Below are 19773 nucleotides of genomic sequence, written 5' to 3' on the forward strand. Positions count from 1 at the left end.
GAGAGAGACAACAACATTGAGGATCCCTCACCTCCATTCAGGGACCCAAACCATACTTCCAGCTGAAGGATCACTTCACCTGCTAATCTGCTGGGGTTGTCTATTGTGTCTGGTGCTCCCGATGTGGTCTCCTCTACATTGGTAAGACCCATCATAAATAGCAGAACTGCTTAATTGAGTACCTCCACACCATCCACCACAAGTGGGATTTCCCGGTGGCCAAACATTTTAATTCTGATTCCGTTTCCCATTCCAATATGTCAGTCCATGGTTTCCTCCTGTGCCAAAATGAGTCCACCCTCAGGGTGGAGAAGCAACAGTTTATGTTCTTTCTGGGTACCCTCCAACCTGATGGCATGAACATTGATTTCTCCTTCCAAAAAGCAAATTCCACCCCCCCACACACACACCATTCTATCCCCCACTTTTGTCATTTTACTCCTCACCTGCCTATTACCTCCCCCGACTCCCCTCCTCCTTCCCTTTCTCCTAATGTCCACTCTCCTCTGCTATCAGAGTCTTTCTTCTCCAGCTCTTTACCTTTACCACATGGTTTCACCTATCACCTTCCAGCTAACCTCCTTCCTGTCCCCCTACATTTAATTGAGATATGTTCCCCCTTCCCTCACTGTCTTGAAGGAGGGTCTCAATCCAAAACGCCGAATGTTTACTCTTTCCAGCTCAACTTGCTGAGTTTCTCACACATTTTGTGTTTGTAGCTTTGAGTTAAGGATGCAGGTAGATGAACTTACACCAGGAATTATCCAAGAGATACCAGGGAGCATCTAGGACTATTGCTTCACAGTGCTGGAGACGCGGCTTCAATATCAAGCTCTGTGTGTGATGTGCATGCATGTGGATGGGGCATTTAAGGCTAAAGATAAAGATGTCTGCAAGGATTTCTCTGGCATCCCAGGTATGGCCAGGGAGCAGGATAATTAGCAACTGCACATTTCACAAGTGTTGAATCAGGATCGGGGGCACTGGGTGGGAAGAAGAAAGCGGGTCCACTGTAAATGTTCTCTTAGCAGTTGGTGCAGACTTGTTGGACTGAAGGGATGGACTGTGTCCGTGCTGTACTGTTTCTGAACTGCAACCTTCCAGGTGAGGTACTGAGCCTATGTGAGAGTGGCACGGGCCTGTGCTCAAGGAATTGAAACTGAGAGTCTGGTGGAGGCTGAAAGAGGGAAGTCACTAATAGTTCATGTGCGACTTTGCAGGTGCGCCTCTTCAACCTAGTCCCACAATCTGCACATGGTTTTTCTAAGGTAGCAGAGCCCACAACAAGAGCACAAGAAGTACATGATTCACAGCTTCACCTCTAAGGGCTGGCCATTCTAAACAAATCCCTTCTGCCTGAGCACAGGTCCAGATTGGTCCATCCCCAAACTGTTCATGTGCCAGTATAAATGCCCCTTAAATACCACTATCATATCTGCTTTCACCATCTACTTGACAGCATGCTGACTTGTGAACTTTGCCCTCTCACCTTTTAACCAATACCCTCTGGCATTTAGCATTTCCACCCTGAGAACAAAAGGCTGTCCATTCTCTCTATGTCTCATGTGACCTTGTACTGTATATTTCTTAAGGTCTCTCCACCAGACAATCCACAGCAAATAAAAGTTTGTCCAACTTCTGGGATGAACAGATAGGTATTGTGCCTCCCATGGTTCTATGGCAAGGAATTGTGGGATGGGAGTCAGCATTAATTGTGGTGCAAGTGCAGACCAATGATGCTGAGGCAATGACCCCTGCAAAAGACTGAAAATGCATGAGAGTGGAAGAGTTGTCCAGTGGTGGAATCTCAGTAAAGGTGGAATAAATTATGGAAGTTTAATCAATCATGGGGTCTGGTAGGGTCAAGGTGAGAACACAAATGCCTTCATCATTCAAGGTACTGAGTAAAAGAGTTAGGGTATCATGCTTCAACTGTACAAAACTCTGGCAGCAGGGAGGGTGTTATCAGTTGGAGAGGATGCAGAAGGGATTTTCAAAGATTTTACATGTGCTCTTGGGTTGTGGTTTGGAGGCTTGCGTGCCTCAATGACCTGGAAAGCTGGAGTCAGGACTTGATGATTTGGCTCCTTGTAGGATCATTCATTCCAAGCAGGTCAAAGGGTAGAGGACAGACTAAGAGTGGTCCACTCCAGATATGGGGGTTCAGCTCAGGGGAAAATTGTTATGGAAACTTCAATGAAGAATCCTTCTACATTTGAGTGTGATGGCATTCCTGAGTCTCCACCTGGGACTTGCGTGATTGATAGAAGCAAAAATTGAGAGGAAGCTCCTGACTCAGTGAAGGAAGCCCTGAACACTACCAGAGATGGAGGACCTCCATTGCTGCCCTAAACACCAGGGTCCTAACAGGCAGTAAGTACGAGGCTTACGGAGAGACAGGATGGGCTGGGAATGTTTTACATTGAGCATAAGAAGCAAAGGGGTGACCATATGGAGGTATACAAATTCACGAGGGGCATGGATAACATAAATGGGTAATCTTTCTCCCTGGTTATGGGAATCTACAACTAGAGCACACAGGGTTAAGATCTGAGGGGAAGGACTTAAATGGGACCTGAGGGACAAGCTTTTCACACAGAAGGTTGTATATGTATAGAATGTGCTGCCAGAGGGAGGAGCATCTGTAACATTTAAAAGCAGCTTACACGGATAGGAAAGGTTTAGAGGGATATTGTCCAAATACAGGCAAATGGGAACAGCTCAGAATGGGACATTTGCCACAATAATCAGGCCTGTTTCCTGGCTGTGTCATTCTCTGACTATGACTATATTGTCCAGATCTGAGAGATTGCATGGGAACAAAAATAATGAGATCTTTGATGATTCAAACAGAACTTATCTTGTTTAAGAAACACAATCTCAAAACAACTTAATTGAAGGGCAGGACATTTTGTTTCCTCATATCAATGCCAGGAATAGTCAGTAATGCTGATGGACAGGTAACCATTAGGCTAAAGGTTCTAACTCCACCTTGGTAAAATTGTACTGTTACAGTTAGTTCATTAATACAAAAGGAAGCTGTGAGCAGGAGTGAGGGGGAGTATTTGGGATATGGCTCCCCTTCTCTTAAATAATGGGGCTGTTATGACTTCAGACCCAAAGCTACTGACTCTTCTGTGAGGCAGTCAAAGTGATATCAGGGATGAACAAAGAGTGACCTCCTTTACATTCTCTATTCACAGATCATGGCAAGGTGAGTGTGCCTGCAGCCAGCAAAAATCACTTGACAATGTTGAACAATTGTTAGCAGCAGCCATGACCCTTGAACTCCCTGACTTGGACTGCCACTGTGGCGACACCAGCAGGCAATTGTCAAGCAACCTGTAACTCTCAACCGTGGAGATTTGCATCACAGCTTGCTGTGCTAACTGCTCTGCCCAGGACCGCAAGAGACTACACAGCTCAGTACCTCACACAAACCAGCCTCTCCTCCGTGGACTTTGTCTACATTTCTTGATACCTCAGTGAACTAGCAGCATAATCAAAAAGCACACCCGCACTGAACATTCTGTCTTCTCATCCTTCTCATCAGGAAGCAGGTCCAAAAGTTTGAAAGAATGTACAACCAGTATAAGGACAGCTTCTGTCCTGCTATTAAATCAGACAATTGAACATACCTCATTAGCTAAAGATGACCCCTCCCAATCGACAGTACTGTGTTAAAGTCTTAGGCACATGTAAAAATATTGCTTAAAGTGAAGATGCTTTCAAAAATAATGACATGAAAAGATTCTAAATATCAAAAATATACAAAGAGCAGTAAACAGTAAAAAAAACTAAATCAAAGTAATATTTGCTGTGACCACCTTTCCCTTAAAAACTGTATCAATTCTCTGTCATGCAGTTTTATAAGTAAATTGGCTGGTATGCTGTTCCAAGCATCTTGGAGAAGTTGACACAGTTCTCCAGACTTTAGCTGACTCACTTGCTTCTGTCCCTCCAGGTAATCTGAGACCGCCTGAATGATGTTGAGATCCTGGCTCTGTGGAGGCTATACTAGCTGTTGAAATGCTCTTTCTTCTTCTTTTTGCTGAAGGTAGTTCTATATGACTTTGGCCGTATTTCTGGGGGCCATTTCCTCCCTAATGGGATTGTGAGATGGATGAGAATCTGCTTTTCTCACCATTGAGCATTCCATTAATTCTGACCGTATCACCAACTCCAGACTTGCAGGGAACCTCTACTGTGCTTCACTCTTGGCTGCAGACACTCATCCATGTTTCTCTTTCCAGCTCATTTGTGGAAAAACTGTCTCCTGTTAGAGCCAAAACTATCAAATTTTGACTCCTCGGTCCAGAGTACTTGCTGCCATTGTTCAGCACCCCAGTACTTCTGTTTTTGTGCATAGGTGAGTCTCTTGGCTTTGTTTCCACTTTGGAGGATTGGCTCTTTGGCAACAATTCTTTCATGAACCCCACTTCAGACAAGACTTCTCCAGACTCTAGAGGGACTTGGGTTCCAGTGGTTTTTGTCAGTTCAGGGGTGATAGCAGTTTTGGACTCCTCCCAATTTAGAAGAGACATCAGTTTCGTGTGTATTCCGTCTGCTGCATAATGTTTCCATTCCAAACATGCATTACTGATCCTCAGACTTTTCCGTTTCTTTGTGTTTTTTCAGAAGAGCCTGGAGAGCACATTGAAGGGTCTCAGCTCAAACAGCAACTGTGCTCTTCCATAGATGCTGGCTGGCCGCTGAGTTCCTCCAGCATTTTGTGCGTGTTTCCTGAAACTCCTGTCTGCTGCAACATTTCTGCTTTGGAGGTACTTTGCAGATGCAGGATGACCACCTTGTGTCATGTTGCTATGATCACTCTTGCCATGGTGTAGGAATTGATGATTTGCAAGTTAAGCTATCACATCTGCCACACCCTCATCTTTCAGCTTGAATATAATTCCTTCTACACCCATTTCTGTTTCAGTAGATCAATTTAGCTTATTCAAAGCATTAAGTCACTTAACATTAGCATCCTGTTTGTTATCTTTGCTTAATTATGCATTGAGCTACGTATATACCTACAATGTAATCAATTGTTTATTTGAAAAATGGTCTATTACTCAATATGTTACTTTCTTTAATGAAATGCAAAACAGTCTGTCACCTTGTTATTGGAAAATGAATGTTTGGAAATCCAAAATTTGATGTTTTCTAATGACACACGAATATTGAAGATGAAAAATAAACATCTAAAATGTAGCTAATATAAAAATCTCAGGTGCCTAAGACTTTTGTACAGTCTTGCTTCATCCATGCTTTATTTCTCTACCTGCACTACAGTTTCACTGTAAGGGTAACATTATGATCTGTCTCTTAAAGCTATCATCACAATCTATCTGGATGGCAAGAAAAGAACAGTGTTCACAACTACTATATCTGGATACTTGTAGGAATAATAAACCAATTTCAAATGCTTGTTTCAGAAAGACATAAATGTGGCCATTCAATTCATCTACTCCAGTGGATTTCCCAGAGCCACACCCTTTCATTTACTTCCCTGTAACCCACTCTCTGCCGCAGAAATGCTACTTCTCCCATTTGCACACTGGGGTATTTCCCCTTCAGCTAACATTACACTGGAGTACAACTGAGTAGTCTGGGTAGAGCACGCGCGCGCACACACACACACACACACACACACACACACACACACACACAATTATACACAGACTCGGTCTCTCTGACACTCTCACACTCTCAGTCAGACACTGGTACACGCAGGCACTGAGAACCTCTCTCACATTTAATTATATGCTCACTCACACACACTTGCATTCTAACACTTATGTACAGACACTCATTCAGTCACATGCATACTTACTGAGACTGACACATACCCACTCACCTCCACATACACTTACCTGCAGACTCTCACACACTTTCTGTCACCTAAACACAGACACAAACACACACACACACAAACATTCTCTCCCACACATAAGGAAAGTGACTCATACTCACACACATTGATATTCACAAATACAGAAGAATGCCGGCCAGGATTTAACGCGGCCTTGATTCCATGCTTTCCCCAACACACCAGTAACACTTGCAGGATGTGGCAATCTGATTGTCAAATCATCAGAGAACAACACAGTCTGACAGGGGAGCTCAGAAGACTGAGCTGCATTTACAGAGCAGGTGGGGGACATTGAGGAACTTTCCCCCAACAGCTGCTGCTTGGCTTGACCCATCAGATTCCCTGCTGCAGATTGTCTGTTTTCCAGACTTCTAGCTCTGCAGCCTCGGTACTCTTGACTGGGTTCACTTCTGACATCAGCTGCTGCCTGTGCCTGTCTCTCAGTGTATCAACAGGAAACACCATCTGGATGGATGGCTTGTCATATGTAGAGCATTTGCTGGTTCTGAGCCTGTTTTCACTAGAATTCAGAAGGAAGAGTGGTGACCTATTTAAAAGCTATGGAACAGAGAAACGTTTTGATTGAGTGAATGTGGAGAAAATGTTCCCTATGGTGGGAGAGTCTAGGACCGGAGGACATGGCCTCAGAATAGGGTAACGTTCTTTTAGAATGGAGATGAACAGGAATCTCTTTAGCCAGAGAGTGGTGAACCTGTGGAATTTGTTGCCACAGGCAGCTGTGCAGGTCGAGTCTTTACCTATATTTAAGGCCGAGGTTCATAGGTCCTTCATTGGTCAGGGCATGAAGGGATTCAGGGAGAAGGCAGGAACTGGGGCTGAGTTGAAAAATGGATCAGTCATAGTGAAATAGTGGAGCAGACCTGATTGGTCAAATGGCCTAATTCTGCTCCTGTATCCTGCTGGGTATTGAGCAATCAGGAAGGGTTAATTAGCAATCTTGTCGTGAGAGGCCTTTGGGTAAGAGTGACCATAATATGGTGGAATTCTTCATTAAGGTGGAGAGTGACATAGTTAATTCAGAAACAAAGGTTCTGAACTTAAAGAAGGGTAACTTTGAAGGTATGAGACATGAATTAGCGAAGATAGACTGGCAAATGATACTTAAAGGGTTGATGGTGGATATGCAATGGCAAGCATTTAAAGATCACATGGATGAACTACAACAATTGTTCATCCCAGTTTTGCAAAAGAATAAATCAGGGAAGGTAGTGCACCCGTGGCTGACAAGGGAAATTAGGGATAGTATCAATTCCAAAGAAGAAGCATACAAATCAGCCAGAAAAAGTGGCTCACCTGAGGATTGGGAGAAATTCAGAGTCCAGCAGAGGAGGACAAAGGGCTTAATTAGGAAAGGGAAAAAATGACTATGAGAGAAAACTAGCAGGGAACATAAAAACTGACTGTAAAAGCTTTTATAGATATATGAAAAGAAGAAGATTGGTTAAGACAAATGCAGGTCCCCTACAGACAGAAACAGGTGAATTGTTTATGAGGAACAAGAACATGGCAGACCAGTTGAATAACTACTTTGGTTCTGTCTTCACTAAGGAGTACATAAATAATCTTCCAGAAATATTAGGGAACAGAGGGTCTAGTGAGATGGAGGAACTGAGGGAAATACATGTTAGTAGGGAAGTGCGGTTAGGTAAATTTAAGGGATTAAAGGCAGATAAATCCCCAGGGCCAGATGGTCTGCATCCCAGAGTGCTTAAGGAAGTAGCCCAAGAAATAGTGGATGCATTAGTGATAATTTTTCAAAACTCTTTAGATTCTGGACTAGTTCCTGAGGATTGGAGGGTGGCTAATGTAACCCTGCTTTTTTAAAAACGAGGGAGAGAGAAACTGGGAAATTATAGACCTCTTAGCCTGACATCGGTGGTGGGGAAAATGCTAGAATCTGTTATCAAAGATGTGATAACAGCACATTTGGAAAGTGGTGAAATCATCGGACAAAGTCAGCATGGATTTGTGAAAGGAAAATCATGTCTGTCGAATCTCATAGAATTTTTTGAGGATGTAACTAGTAGAATGGATAGGGGAGAACCAGTGGATGTGGTCTATTTGGATTTTCAAAAGGCTTTTGACAAAGTCTCACACAGGAGATTAGTGTGCAAACTTAAAACACACGGTATTGGGGGTAAGGTATTGATGTGGATAGAGAATTGGTTGGCAGACAGGAAGCAAAGAGTGAGAATAAATGGGACCTTTTCAGAATGGCAGGCAGTGACTAGTGGGGTACCGCAAGGCTCAGTGCAGGGACCCCAGTTGTTTACAATATATATTAATGACTTAGATGAGGGAATTAAATGCAGCATCTCCAAGATTGAGGATGACACAAAGCTGGGCGGCAGTGTTAGCTGTGAGGAGGATGCTCAGAGGATGCAGGGTGACTTGGATAGGTTAGGTGAGTGGGCAAATTCATGGCAGATGCAGTTTAATGTGGATAAATGTGAGGTTATCCACTTTGGTGGCAAAAACAGGAAAACAGGTTATTATCTGAATGGTGGCCGATTAGGAAAAGGGGAGGTGCAACGAGACCTGGGTGTCATTATACACCAGTCATTGAAAGTGGACATGCAGGTACGGCAGGCAGTGCAAAAGGCGAAAGTTATGCTGGCATTTATAGCAAGAGGATTCGAGTACAGGAGCAGGGAGGTACTACTGCAGTTGTACAAAGCCTTGGTGAGACCACACCTGGAGCATTGTGTGCAGTTTTGGTCCCCTAATCTGAGGAAAGACATCCTTGCCATAGAGGGGGTACAAAGAAGGTTCACCAGATTGATTCCTGGGATGGCAGGACTTTCATATGATGAAAGACTGGATCGACTAGGCTTATACTCTCTGGAATTTAGAGGATTGAGGGGGGATCTCATTGAAATGTATAAAATCCAAAAGGGATTGGACAGGCGAGATGGAGGAAGATTGTTCCCGATGTTGGGGAAGTCCAGAACGAAGGGTCACAGTTTGAGGATAAAGGGGAAGCCTTTTAGGACCGAGATTAGGAAAATCTTCTTCACACAGAGAGTGGTGAATCTGTGGAATTCTCTGCCACAGGAGACAGTTGAGGCCAGTTCATTGGCTATATTTAAGAGGGAGTTAGAGATGGCCCTTATGGCTAAAGAGATCAGGGGGTATGGAGGGAAGGCAGGTACAGGGTTCTGAGTTGGATGATCAGCCATGATCATACTGAATAGCGGTGCAGGCTCGAAGGGCCGAATGGCCTACTCCTGCACCTATTTTCCATGTTTCTCTGTTTCTATGTTATCTTTGTGCACTTGTTTCGATAACTTTGCGTTAAAAATTTCAGATGAGTGATGAATGGGGAAGTAGAATAACAAAGTCATGTCGGGAGATCTGATAGAGCTTTATAAGATTATGAGACACATAGATAGAGAACCAGTATCATTTTCTTTGCATCAAAATGTCTAAAACGAGAGGATCTGCACTTAAAGTGAGAGGGGATAAATTCAAAGGAGATGTGGCGATGTTTTTTGTACAAAAATTACAAATGATTACAAATTACAAGGATTACAAATACCTGGGGATACGAATTGACAATAAACTGGACTGGTAAAAGAACACTGAGGCTGTCTACAAGAAGGGTCAGAGCCGTCTCTATTTCCTGAGGAGACTGAGGTCTTTTAACATCTGCCAGACGATGCTGAGGATGTTCTACGAGTCTGTGGCGGCCAGTGCGATCATGTTTGCTGTTTTGTGCTGGGGCAGCAGGCGGAGGGTAGCAGACACCAACAGAATCAACAAACTCATTCGTGAGGCCAGTGATTTTGTGGGGATGGAACTGGACTCTCTGACGGTGGTGTCTGAAAAGAGGATGCTGTCCAAGTTGCATGCCATCTTGGACAATGCCTCCCATCCACTACATAATGTACTGGTTAGGCACAGGAGTACATTCAGCCAGAGACTCATTCCACCGAGATGCAACACAGAGCGTCGTAGGAAGTCATTCCTGCCTGTGGTCATCAAACTTTACAACTCCTTCTTTGGAGGGTCAGACACCCTGAGCCAATAGGCTGGTCCTGGACTTATTTCCTGGCATACTTTACATATTACTATTTAATTATTTATAGTTTTATTACTATTTAATTATTTATGGTGCAACTGTAATGAAAACCAATTTCCCCCGGGATCAATAAAGTATGACTATGAGTATGACAAAAAGTGATGGAGGCCTGGAATGTGCTGCCTGGGGTAGAGGTGGAGGGAAATACAATGGTGGTGCTCAAGAGGCTCTTAGAAAGGGATATATAGCAGGAAATTGAAAGATATGTATACTGTATAGGCAGAAAGATTTCATTTAGTTGGTTTTGATTACTTATATAATTAGTTTGGCGCAGTACTGTGAGCCAGTGGGCCTCTTCCTGCGCTGCAATGTTCTATGTTTGAAGTTGTGTGTAAGTTGTTTGGGCTGATAGAGGAATGAGAGTAACCTTACTGAAGCATGTCGGTCACTGAAGACACAGGGCAGGGTGGATGCGGTTATGTTTATCCCCAGTGAGAGAGTCTTGATTGAGGGTTCAGTGCTACAGGATCTTTGTGAGAGGTGGGTGCTTTTAGCAGAGGGTGGAGGATCTCTGAATTTCTTAGTCCTGATGTGAATTGGAGGACAGATCATCAATGGCGGGAAGTGCATGGAAAAGTAAGGGCAAAGCGGAATTGGGACAGAATGGGAACTGAGGCCTGATGGTACTGAATTGTGGGACATGTTAGAGAGGTTGATCAACCAACTCCTGTCTCTAATTGTTGGTATTCTCATTGATCCCCACATCCCCAATGACTCCACCTAATGACTAATTAACAGTGATAAAACTAACCTGCATCTTGTTGGGATGTAGGAGTAATCTCACATGGTAAAACGGAGAGCAAACTCAACACACGGTGAACACTTGAGGTCAGGTTCAAACCCACATCACTGGCACTGCAGCCCAGTGGCTCTACCCACCAGGCCACCTGGTGATTTATAGCCACTCAACACTTTCTAAGGGGGAATTCACCACACAGACTGCAGTGGTACACAGAGGTGATGCATCCCCATCAAGAGGAAATAAATGTTCACCTTGTCTTTAGACACATGACATCGATATTAAAACAAACTCATTGCTCTAAAATGTAAGAATTTGACACTGATTCTCTTGAAGGGACCTGATTAAAACTGCACATGAAAAAACTAGGTCATTCGTAACATAGTAGTGAAAGTCACTACAAGCCCAGCTTGACCCCTTCACAGAATTAATCAGAGCCCTGTCTAATTAACAGGACCAGAGATTGTAGACAATATCAGTGATAACAATGAACATTGACTGACTGACAGACAAAAGGTGAATCAGGTTAAAGCTGGAATCATACACTTAACAATATGTGAAATGTAATAATCTCTGGTTACATTAGGACACCAGGCATTACAAAGTATTGTCAACATGCAGGGAAGGTTTGAATGAAATGTCTTTACCTGTGTGCCTTTTTCTTGATGATCCAGAAAACTAACACAATCACCAGCGCCACTACAGCAATTACTGCAATCACAATCCCGGCTATTGCTCCAGCTGACAAGCCGCTTGAACTGTCTGGAATTGAAGATGAAGAGATAATGAGATATCATTGAAACCTATGGAATAATTGAAAGGCCGAGGTAGAGTGGATGTTGAGAGGGTGCTTCTAATACTAGGCGAGATTGGGATTAGAGGGCATAGCCTCAATTTAGAGTGATATCCAATTAGTACAGAGACGAGGAGGAATTTTAGCCAGAGGATGGTGAATCTATGGAATTTATTGCCATGGATGGATGTGGGGGCCAATTCATTGAGTATATTTAAAGCAGAGGTTGACAGGTTCTTGATTAAAAGGTTAAAGGTTATGTGGAGAAAGCAGATGGATGGGGTTGAGAGGGATAATAAATCAGCCATGGTAGACTTGTGGAGCAGACACAATGGGCTGAATAGCTTAATTCTGCTACTGTGTTTTAGGGTCTATACACTTATGGTAATACAGTGGAACATAACACAGTAAATGTCCATTCTACTTTGACTAACTAGGGATTATGTTTTATTACAGTTTAAAATAGCAAACTCTAAATCTTAGTTGGACACAAAGGTATATAGTTATACAAAATGGAAACAGGCACTTATCCCAACTGGTCTCTACTGACTCAGATTCCAATTCACAGTAGCCCCAGTTGCTTGTGTTTGGCTCATATCTCGCTAAAACTTTCTGATCCACATACCTTTCAAATGTCCCTGTCTCAGCCTCTTCCCCGGCAACTTCCATGTACCAATCACCTTCTGGGTGATAATGTTGCCATTGAGGTTCCCATTAGATCTCTTCTCTCTCACTTTAAACCTATGCCCTGTAATTACTTATGCCCCAACTCTGGTGAAAAAAGCTGTGTCTTCATTTTATTTATGTGGTGACATGATTTTACACACAAATCTGGTTTATTTAATATTTACATCAATCTATAAAATTTATGGATTAGACATTAAGCTCACTGGATTGTCTTTTGCCTTTATTTTAAGAAGTTCACCTGTACATTCCAGAACACACGTGTGGAGCAGTGACCACTTTCTACAGTATGTTAGTGGGAAACTTGGTTAATAGAGGAGGAGGAGGAGAAGATGGCGGCGCGACGCAGCGCGTGACCTCTCCGGTGAATGATATCTGTATTTGTTAAGTAGGTACCATGCACAATTCTGATTTGATGGAGACAGACGTGAGAGCACGGAGGAACATCTGGAGTAACTTCTGAAATGCCAGCTTCACTGCCGCTGCTACTGTGTGGTCTAGAATCTCCGAAGCAGAAGGTCTCTGAATCCTCGGGTTTGCTTGTTTCGGCGGCTGGGAGGAAGTCGAAGGTGCTCGGCAGTGGATGGCACTTGGGAGGCTGTATCGGAGGGGCTGGTCAGAGGCTCGAAGTTTTCAGACGGGCTCAGAATCGGCTGTGGTCGGGTGCTTCCAATGCATCGGCAGTTGTCGGTGCCTGGAAGTTTATGGCAGGGAGAGTTTCTCCCTTTTTGCCGCCTGCCATCGGGGACTATCGGAGTTGATCGGGACTTGAGACTTTTTTTTACTGTGCCATGGTCTGCTCTTCATCAAATTATAGTATTGCTTTGCACTGCTGTAACTATATGTTATAATTATGTGGCTTTGTCAGTGTTGGTCTTTGGTTTGTCCTTTTTTTTGTGATATCACAATGGAGGAACATTGTATAATTTCTTAATACATGCATTTCTAAATGACAATAAACGAGGACTGAGTGTCCTCATAATATAAAAAAATGGGGTGAATAATTTTGGTAAGGTGGAAATGTGGCATAATGGAAAAGGCTTAAGAACATTTACAAATCAGAACATTTGTCAACGAAGTTGTGAGTCTTAACTGCTCTCTAACTGGGAATGGAACACAGAACATGCAGCAGTATGTCATACAAATAAGGCTTTTGGCCCTTGATATATTTACCGACCATAGTGCCACTTTAAAAAGCACCTCTGCCTGCACACCATCTATATCATCAATTCCTCGTCTGTTCCTCTGTGTGTTTGAGTGCCTCCTAAATGTCACTACCCTGTCTCCCTCCATCACCTCCATGGGAGCCCTTTCCAGATATGCACCACTCTGTGCAAAAATAAAACTTGTCCTGTGCATCTTGTTTAATTTTCCTGCTCCCATTCTTAAAACTATGGCCTCCAGTTTTGAAATTTTTGCAATGGCAAAACAACCCTGATATTCTACTCTATCGATTTTTGTCATTATTTTATAAAACCTCTATCAGGTCTCCTCTCAGCCACTAATGCTGCATAGAAAACAGTCCAGCTTTGTCCAGGTAGCATGCAGGTGAACATTTTCAGCATCCTCTCAAAAACTTCCACTTACTTCCTATAATACCAGAACTGCACATAGTACTCCTGATGTGACCTGACCAAAGTTCTATACACTGCATCATTACTTCCCAACCTTTAAACTCAATCCCCTGACCACTGAAGGCAAGGATGTTGTGTTCCTTTTGTACCACCCTTTCTACTTGTGTTGCCAATTAATTATCCTGTCATTCACATGTAGGGACCTACTAAAGTGGATGTTTTCCAAACAATGACTGCCCCAATGATTCAAACGATGATTCAAAAGACTTGACAATAGAAATTTGCTTTCTTTTGCCAGAAGATGCTACAGTTTCCAATGTATATTCTCAACCCTCAAGACTTTTGCCTCCAGTGTGATTTTCTGCACAGCAGAAACCCAGGCAACAGGAGTAAGGATACAACGTTTGAGCCTTCAGAGTGCTCCATCCTTCCATTGAATCTTGGGTAATTCCAAATTTGAGGAAAGAAGCTACTCTGTTGTTTAATCAGTTGTTAAAGTATCACCTAAACATCTTGGACTGTGTACATTTTTGGTCACCCTCTTCTACGTAAGACATAGTTAAACTGGAAAGAGTACAATAAAAATAAATATGAGGATGTTGGCAGGGCCCGAGTGCCTGGGTTAGAGAGAGTGATGATGAGAGTTAAGAACGTCACAGAAAATGTGCATGATAAAAGTCTTTTATCCAGTGTCAGGTAGTCCTAAACCGTGATACGTGTGTTTAGGGTAAGAGGAGAATCTTTTATAAGAATACGAGACATAGGGTAGTGAGTATGTGGAATGAGCTGCCTGAAGAAGTAGTTGAGGAAGGTACAATGGTATAATTTAAGAAGCACCTGGATAGGGATGGGGTTTGCAGGTATATGGGCTAAACACATGAATTGGGAACTAGCTGGATTGCCACTGTGGTCAGCATGGACTGAAGGGATGATTCTACCTGTGCTGTGTTTGCTCTCTGACTGTGACTCCAATTTATTAATACCACCATCAATCAAGCACATACATCTGCATGCCTATTTCCACCTTGAATGACTACTATCCTGCCTCTGTTATAACAAGTTGCTGCATGATTTGATCTTTAAAAGTCTACTTGAGAAGTTGATATTGCTTGTGGATTGAGTCAGTTGATAAACAGTAGCCCCTCTCAGCTCTACCTGATTAGCAAAAAGGTGTAGGGCTCATTTGTTTTGTAATGTCAAAAGACACTAATTTCAAGAAAGGTTATTTCAAAAAATATTTCCCTGAAATTTCAGATAATATTGGAGAATATATTTTGTGAGTTCTACAGTCTGATAGGCAAGGCAGGAGCTGACACCTGTCACATAATCTTGCTGCGAATTAGTGTCAGGAGACATAACGGAAGCATCTCGCTTGGCAATTGTGGAGGAGGGGCGACTGCATAGTTTCGGAGAAAGCTGTTGAAAGTTGGAAACTCAGCCAGCTCCATCATGGACACTACCCTCCCAGCACTGAGGACACCTTTGAAATACAATGCTTTGAGACAGCACTCATCACCCAGGCCAAGTTGTCTTCTCACCATGGAGGAGGGACAGAAGGCTGGAGACACTGTACAGGACTAAGTTCTTCATCAGATTTCTGAATGGACAATGAATACCTACTCACTATTTTCATGCTGCTTATTGATTTTTTAATGTACTTATTGTAATTATAGTTTTTTTTTCTTATTATGAAGCAAAGTACTGCTTCAAAACAACAAATTTTATGATATATGCCAAAGATAATAAACCTTTTTCTGATACTGATTCTGAATTATTCCAGTTTTCATGTAGAGAGGATGATTTAGTTATGGTAGAATGCAATATTAAAATAACTTCCAATTCTTGTTTGTAGCAAAGTAATCCCAACAAGAAGAAAATAAAACATTCCTGGGCATAATCATTGGCAGGTCTTTCAAATTCCAAACCATGTCATACCAACACAAGTGGGCTACTCAGCCCTCAGAGTCTATGCTAGCTTCTGGTAGTGTGATTACCTCAATCCCACTCCCATGCTCATTTCTGTATCTCTGTGTATTATTATGGCTTCAGTCTAATTCCCACTTGAAAGCTCTGTTTCCAACACATCCCTGACCCCTCTCTGGAGACAATGAGTTTACCACTGCAATACTCTGCATAAACAACTGCTCTACACAGCCTGCACATACTTTACCAAAAATGTATTTGTCCATACTAATGCTGGAACTGAAATTACTCCCCTTGGAACTATCAGGGGAAGTCACTCCCTCGCTCTCTGTTGAACAGTAGTATCATTCTTAAATGGGGGTGACTTAAAATGGCTGCAATATCCATGCGTAACCTGTGATTACTGCAGATTTTGAATGAGACCCTGTGATTGTTTTCTCGGTCCTTTGTGCTAGGCCAGCCAAGTTCTCATTGGGTCCTGCCCTGCAGTGTATTGGTATTGGTAAAGAGGTTGCTATTGTCACATGTACCAAGGTACATGTTTTCTCTTGCAGAGATGAAACCATTACATATTCCATTGAGCTGGAATACAGTAATGTAAACCAATAACAATGAAGAATAAAGTGTAACAGATACCAAAAAAGTGCAGCACAGGCAAAAATTAAAGTGCGAGGTCATAAAAGGTAGATTGTAAAGGAAAGATTCCATCTTATCGGACAAAAGGTTTGATAACAATGAGCTGGAATCTGTCATGCCTGTTGGTACGTGCTTTCAGGCTTTTGTATTGTCTGGAGGGGTTGGAGAAGAGAGAAGAGAAAATGTTCTGTGTGGGTGGTGTCTTTGATTATGATGGCTGTTTTATTGCTAGGTGTGTTGAAATACACATACATCATTGCTCCTCTGTCCATCAGGAAGGGTTAACTCAAGAGTTAGTTTCTTTCACCGATTAATTTGGGTTTAACAGAATTTTATGAAAAAGAATGCAAACACTGGAGATGCTGGTAATATGAAATTAAAAAAAGCCAAAATCTGCAAAAGCACAAGCGGTCATGCAGCCGCCGTGGAGCAAGAAACGATTTACAATTCAAGTCGAAGATCCTCTGTCAGAATTGTTTGAGGAATCCCATCCCACTCCAGCAATGGTCCATTTCACATTTGAGTGTTGCGTTATTGTTCCACCACCTCCCTGCTCTGTATTGGAATGTCGACCTCAGCTTCTCATTTCACAGATGCTGCCTGACCTGCTGACTGTTTCCAGCGCTTTTTGTTTATACTTCTGAGCATTATGCTAATTGAAACCCTGTAAGTACCTCCAAGATTGGTTTGTTTGTTATATCCAGCAACTATACTTTATTCACAAGTGGATTGTTTCCTCAACTTTATGAAGTTACGCTCATACTGGTCAGGGTTCAGTATTCTACTTCCACTGTGAATGGCTTTGAGTGATCCTACTTACAAGCATGGACACAGTATGTCCCTCGGTTACTGTGACAGACAAACAGACATGGCTCTCCATTACTTTAACCAGCAAGTTCTCCCTGTTCTTCAGTTGCCAATGCTCTGGCAAACATGACACGGAACATCAGTTGTTGCAGACGTAAATGAACATTTTAAATTTACAGCAAATTGACTAATAATCAATCCCTCCACACCATCCTTTATTTCTGTTACTCTGTTCCACATTCACTATCCCTGACAACACTGAATAATTTTCTCTCTGATGACCAAAGTAGACAGAAGAGCATAGTGTGAAAATTGCAAATTGAAATTGTTTAGAAGTTTAAGAGGTCAATTGAAGTGGAATATAGGCAGAAACTTCTACTTACCCTGTGCAATGACCTTTACAGAAAGGCTGATGCTTTCCTTGGTTACACTGTTATAAACCTGACAAGTATAATTTCCACTGTCAACCTCCCTTACTGACTCGAAGGTGTAGTTCTGTTCTGTCTGCAGCATATTTGTCCATTTAAACCATTTATATTCAACTGGAACTGAAACGGCAGAACAATACAACGTTTTGCCAATAGTTGCCATAACTGGACCCTGCGGCTGAATCTTGATGTTTTCTGGTCCATCTACAACAGAAATTGAGATTGTATGTTGTTTCTCTAATAAGTAATATTAAATGTAAATTAATGCAACGAACTACCTGTATACTTACAGGAAACTTTTAGGTGGATCACTGCACTGCCGTTGCTGAAATCATTGCTTACAACACATGTATAAATTCCCGCATCATTTCTGTGAATACGGGTTATACTCAAAGTTATATTATTGGAGGACATAGATATTCTGCTATTATTTGGGATGATTTTGTTATCTTTTAACCATGTTCTTTCCTGAATTGTGCCATTTGCCTCACAAGTGAGTGCAACCGTATTATTTTCCAAAGCAGTTGTATCATTGCTGGTTATTGTCACTTGAGACACGAACTCTGTAAATAGAAGTAAAAGGGGAATGGAATTATTCCTTTTTACTGCAGTCCAATGATATCACCCGAGGCTTTGTTCACTAAGTTATGATTGTGACTCACATATTGGCCTTAGCGTCTTAACAGAAACCCTAATATAGAGCCCAAACATTAACCTTAATGCAGAGCTTGAACACTAACCCTAATGCAATGCCTAAACACTAACACTAATGTAGGGCACAATCACTAACCCCAGTGCAGGGCCTGAACACATTCATCTGCTGGACACTCATTTGCAGGGATAACGTTTACTAAAAGAGATCTACACTTCCCTTGAACTTTCAAATACATCTGGTGAATATCAGAAAAACATAAAATTAATATTTAATTCTAAATACTGGTCAGACTGTAATGACAACAAACCAATAAGCTAACATTGAGATTTCAGGTAGGAAAAGATTGTTTTGTTGGAGATTTAACTTCCTTGAATACTTTAAAGGACGTTGCAGTTATTAGCTCATTATACAAGTATAACAGGGTAGCAGTCAACCATTTAGCCCTTCCAGCAAGTTCAAACTTTTAGTAAGATGGTCGCTGATCTGTTTTGCGGCATCAGGTCAATTTTCCGGCCTGTTCATTGTGACAATTGAACAACTCACACTTCCACTAACCACAGTCCAAAGTTCTGTCTGCTTAAGCCGTTTGCACATTCAATGACTCACTCTTCATAGTGCCTTGTATGAACTTCAGAAACCCTGGAACTTCTGAGAAGGAAGTCTAGCACATTTTCTTTTCTAAATATATTCAATGTTCCTCTACGGAGTCTGTTGGGAATGGACAGATAATGCGCTTGGTGGCCTCTTTCTTTCTTCTATATATCTTCTTTCTTATTTGTTTACTGGGATTGGATGTTATTGACACTATTTTCCCATTCATCACTATCCTAAGAAAGTGGCATCCATAATGCCCATTTTGACCTAATGACAGAGAAGTCACAGCAAGGACTTTCCAGCTCTACAAGTGGTGTTGTGCCACTGTACCTGCTGTCACGGCCATTCGTGGTGTGTGAAGACTGTCTTTGGGGAGCCGCTGTTTGACTACTCTTGCTGAGTAACCACACTACGGTTTACAGAAGGAATGAGCGTTTACGGGAACAGCTATTTCACCAAACCTAACCTGTTAGTTATGGGACAACAGCAAAATGCAAGAGTTCAAGAATGCAACTCACAGCCACCTTTCTAAGATCAGTTTGGGCTACATATACTGGTGTCACCAGTGACAGACACATTCTCTCCTTCAGAACTTTATTCCCTGGAATGGAGAAGATTGAGGGGACATTTGATAGAGGCATACAGAGTTATGAGGGGTATAGATAGGCTAAATGCAAGTAGGCTTTTTCATTGAGTTTCAGTGAGACTGTATAGGTTAAGGGTGAAAGGTGAAATGTTTAAAGGAAACATTATTTTTGTGTCATATGAATAATAACCCTGTTGCCTGTTGTGACTAAACTTCTATTGTTTGCATGAGTTTGACAACCAAAGCAATCAAGGTGGAAGTATCAGGCGACACTGCCTGTCGTTAACAACAGAAACCAGTTGATGACGGCAAATCTTGTAACATGATCACCCCAATAGTCGTTACACGATTATTTGTTAGGGAAACAACAGGAATTC

At 42.2% G+C, this 19773-nt stretch overlaps 1 protein-coding gene across 5 annotated transcripts in view; it reads right to left on the reverse strand.

Moving 5' to 3' along the window:
• LOC134350875 (carcinoembryonic antigen-related cell adhesion molecule 1-like) overlaps positions 1-19773 on the reverse strand; it is a 105480-nt gene that overhangs the window by 38653 nt on the left and 47054 nt on the right. For all 5 annotated transcript variants that reach the window (XM_063056664.1, XM_063056661.1, XM_063056663.1 and 2 more), the window contains 3 exons: positions 17852-18124; positions 17517-17765; positions 11364-11478 (listed from right to left, as the gene is read on the reverse strand). In XM_063056664.1, the coding sequence (XP_062912734.1) occupies positions 11364-11478; positions 17517-17765; positions 17852-18124 (637 nt within the window). The remainder of the gene's footprint in view (positions 1-11363; positions 11479-17516; positions 17766-17851; positions 18125-19773) is intronic.

This window comes from Mobula hypostoma, chromosome 8 (assembly GCF_963921235.1).
Source record: "Mobula hypostoma chromosome 8, sMobHyp1.1, whole genome shotgun sequence".
Lineage (NCBI taxonomy): Eukaryota > Metazoa > Chordata > Chondrichthyes > Myliobatiformes > Myliobatidae > Mobula > Mobula hypostoma.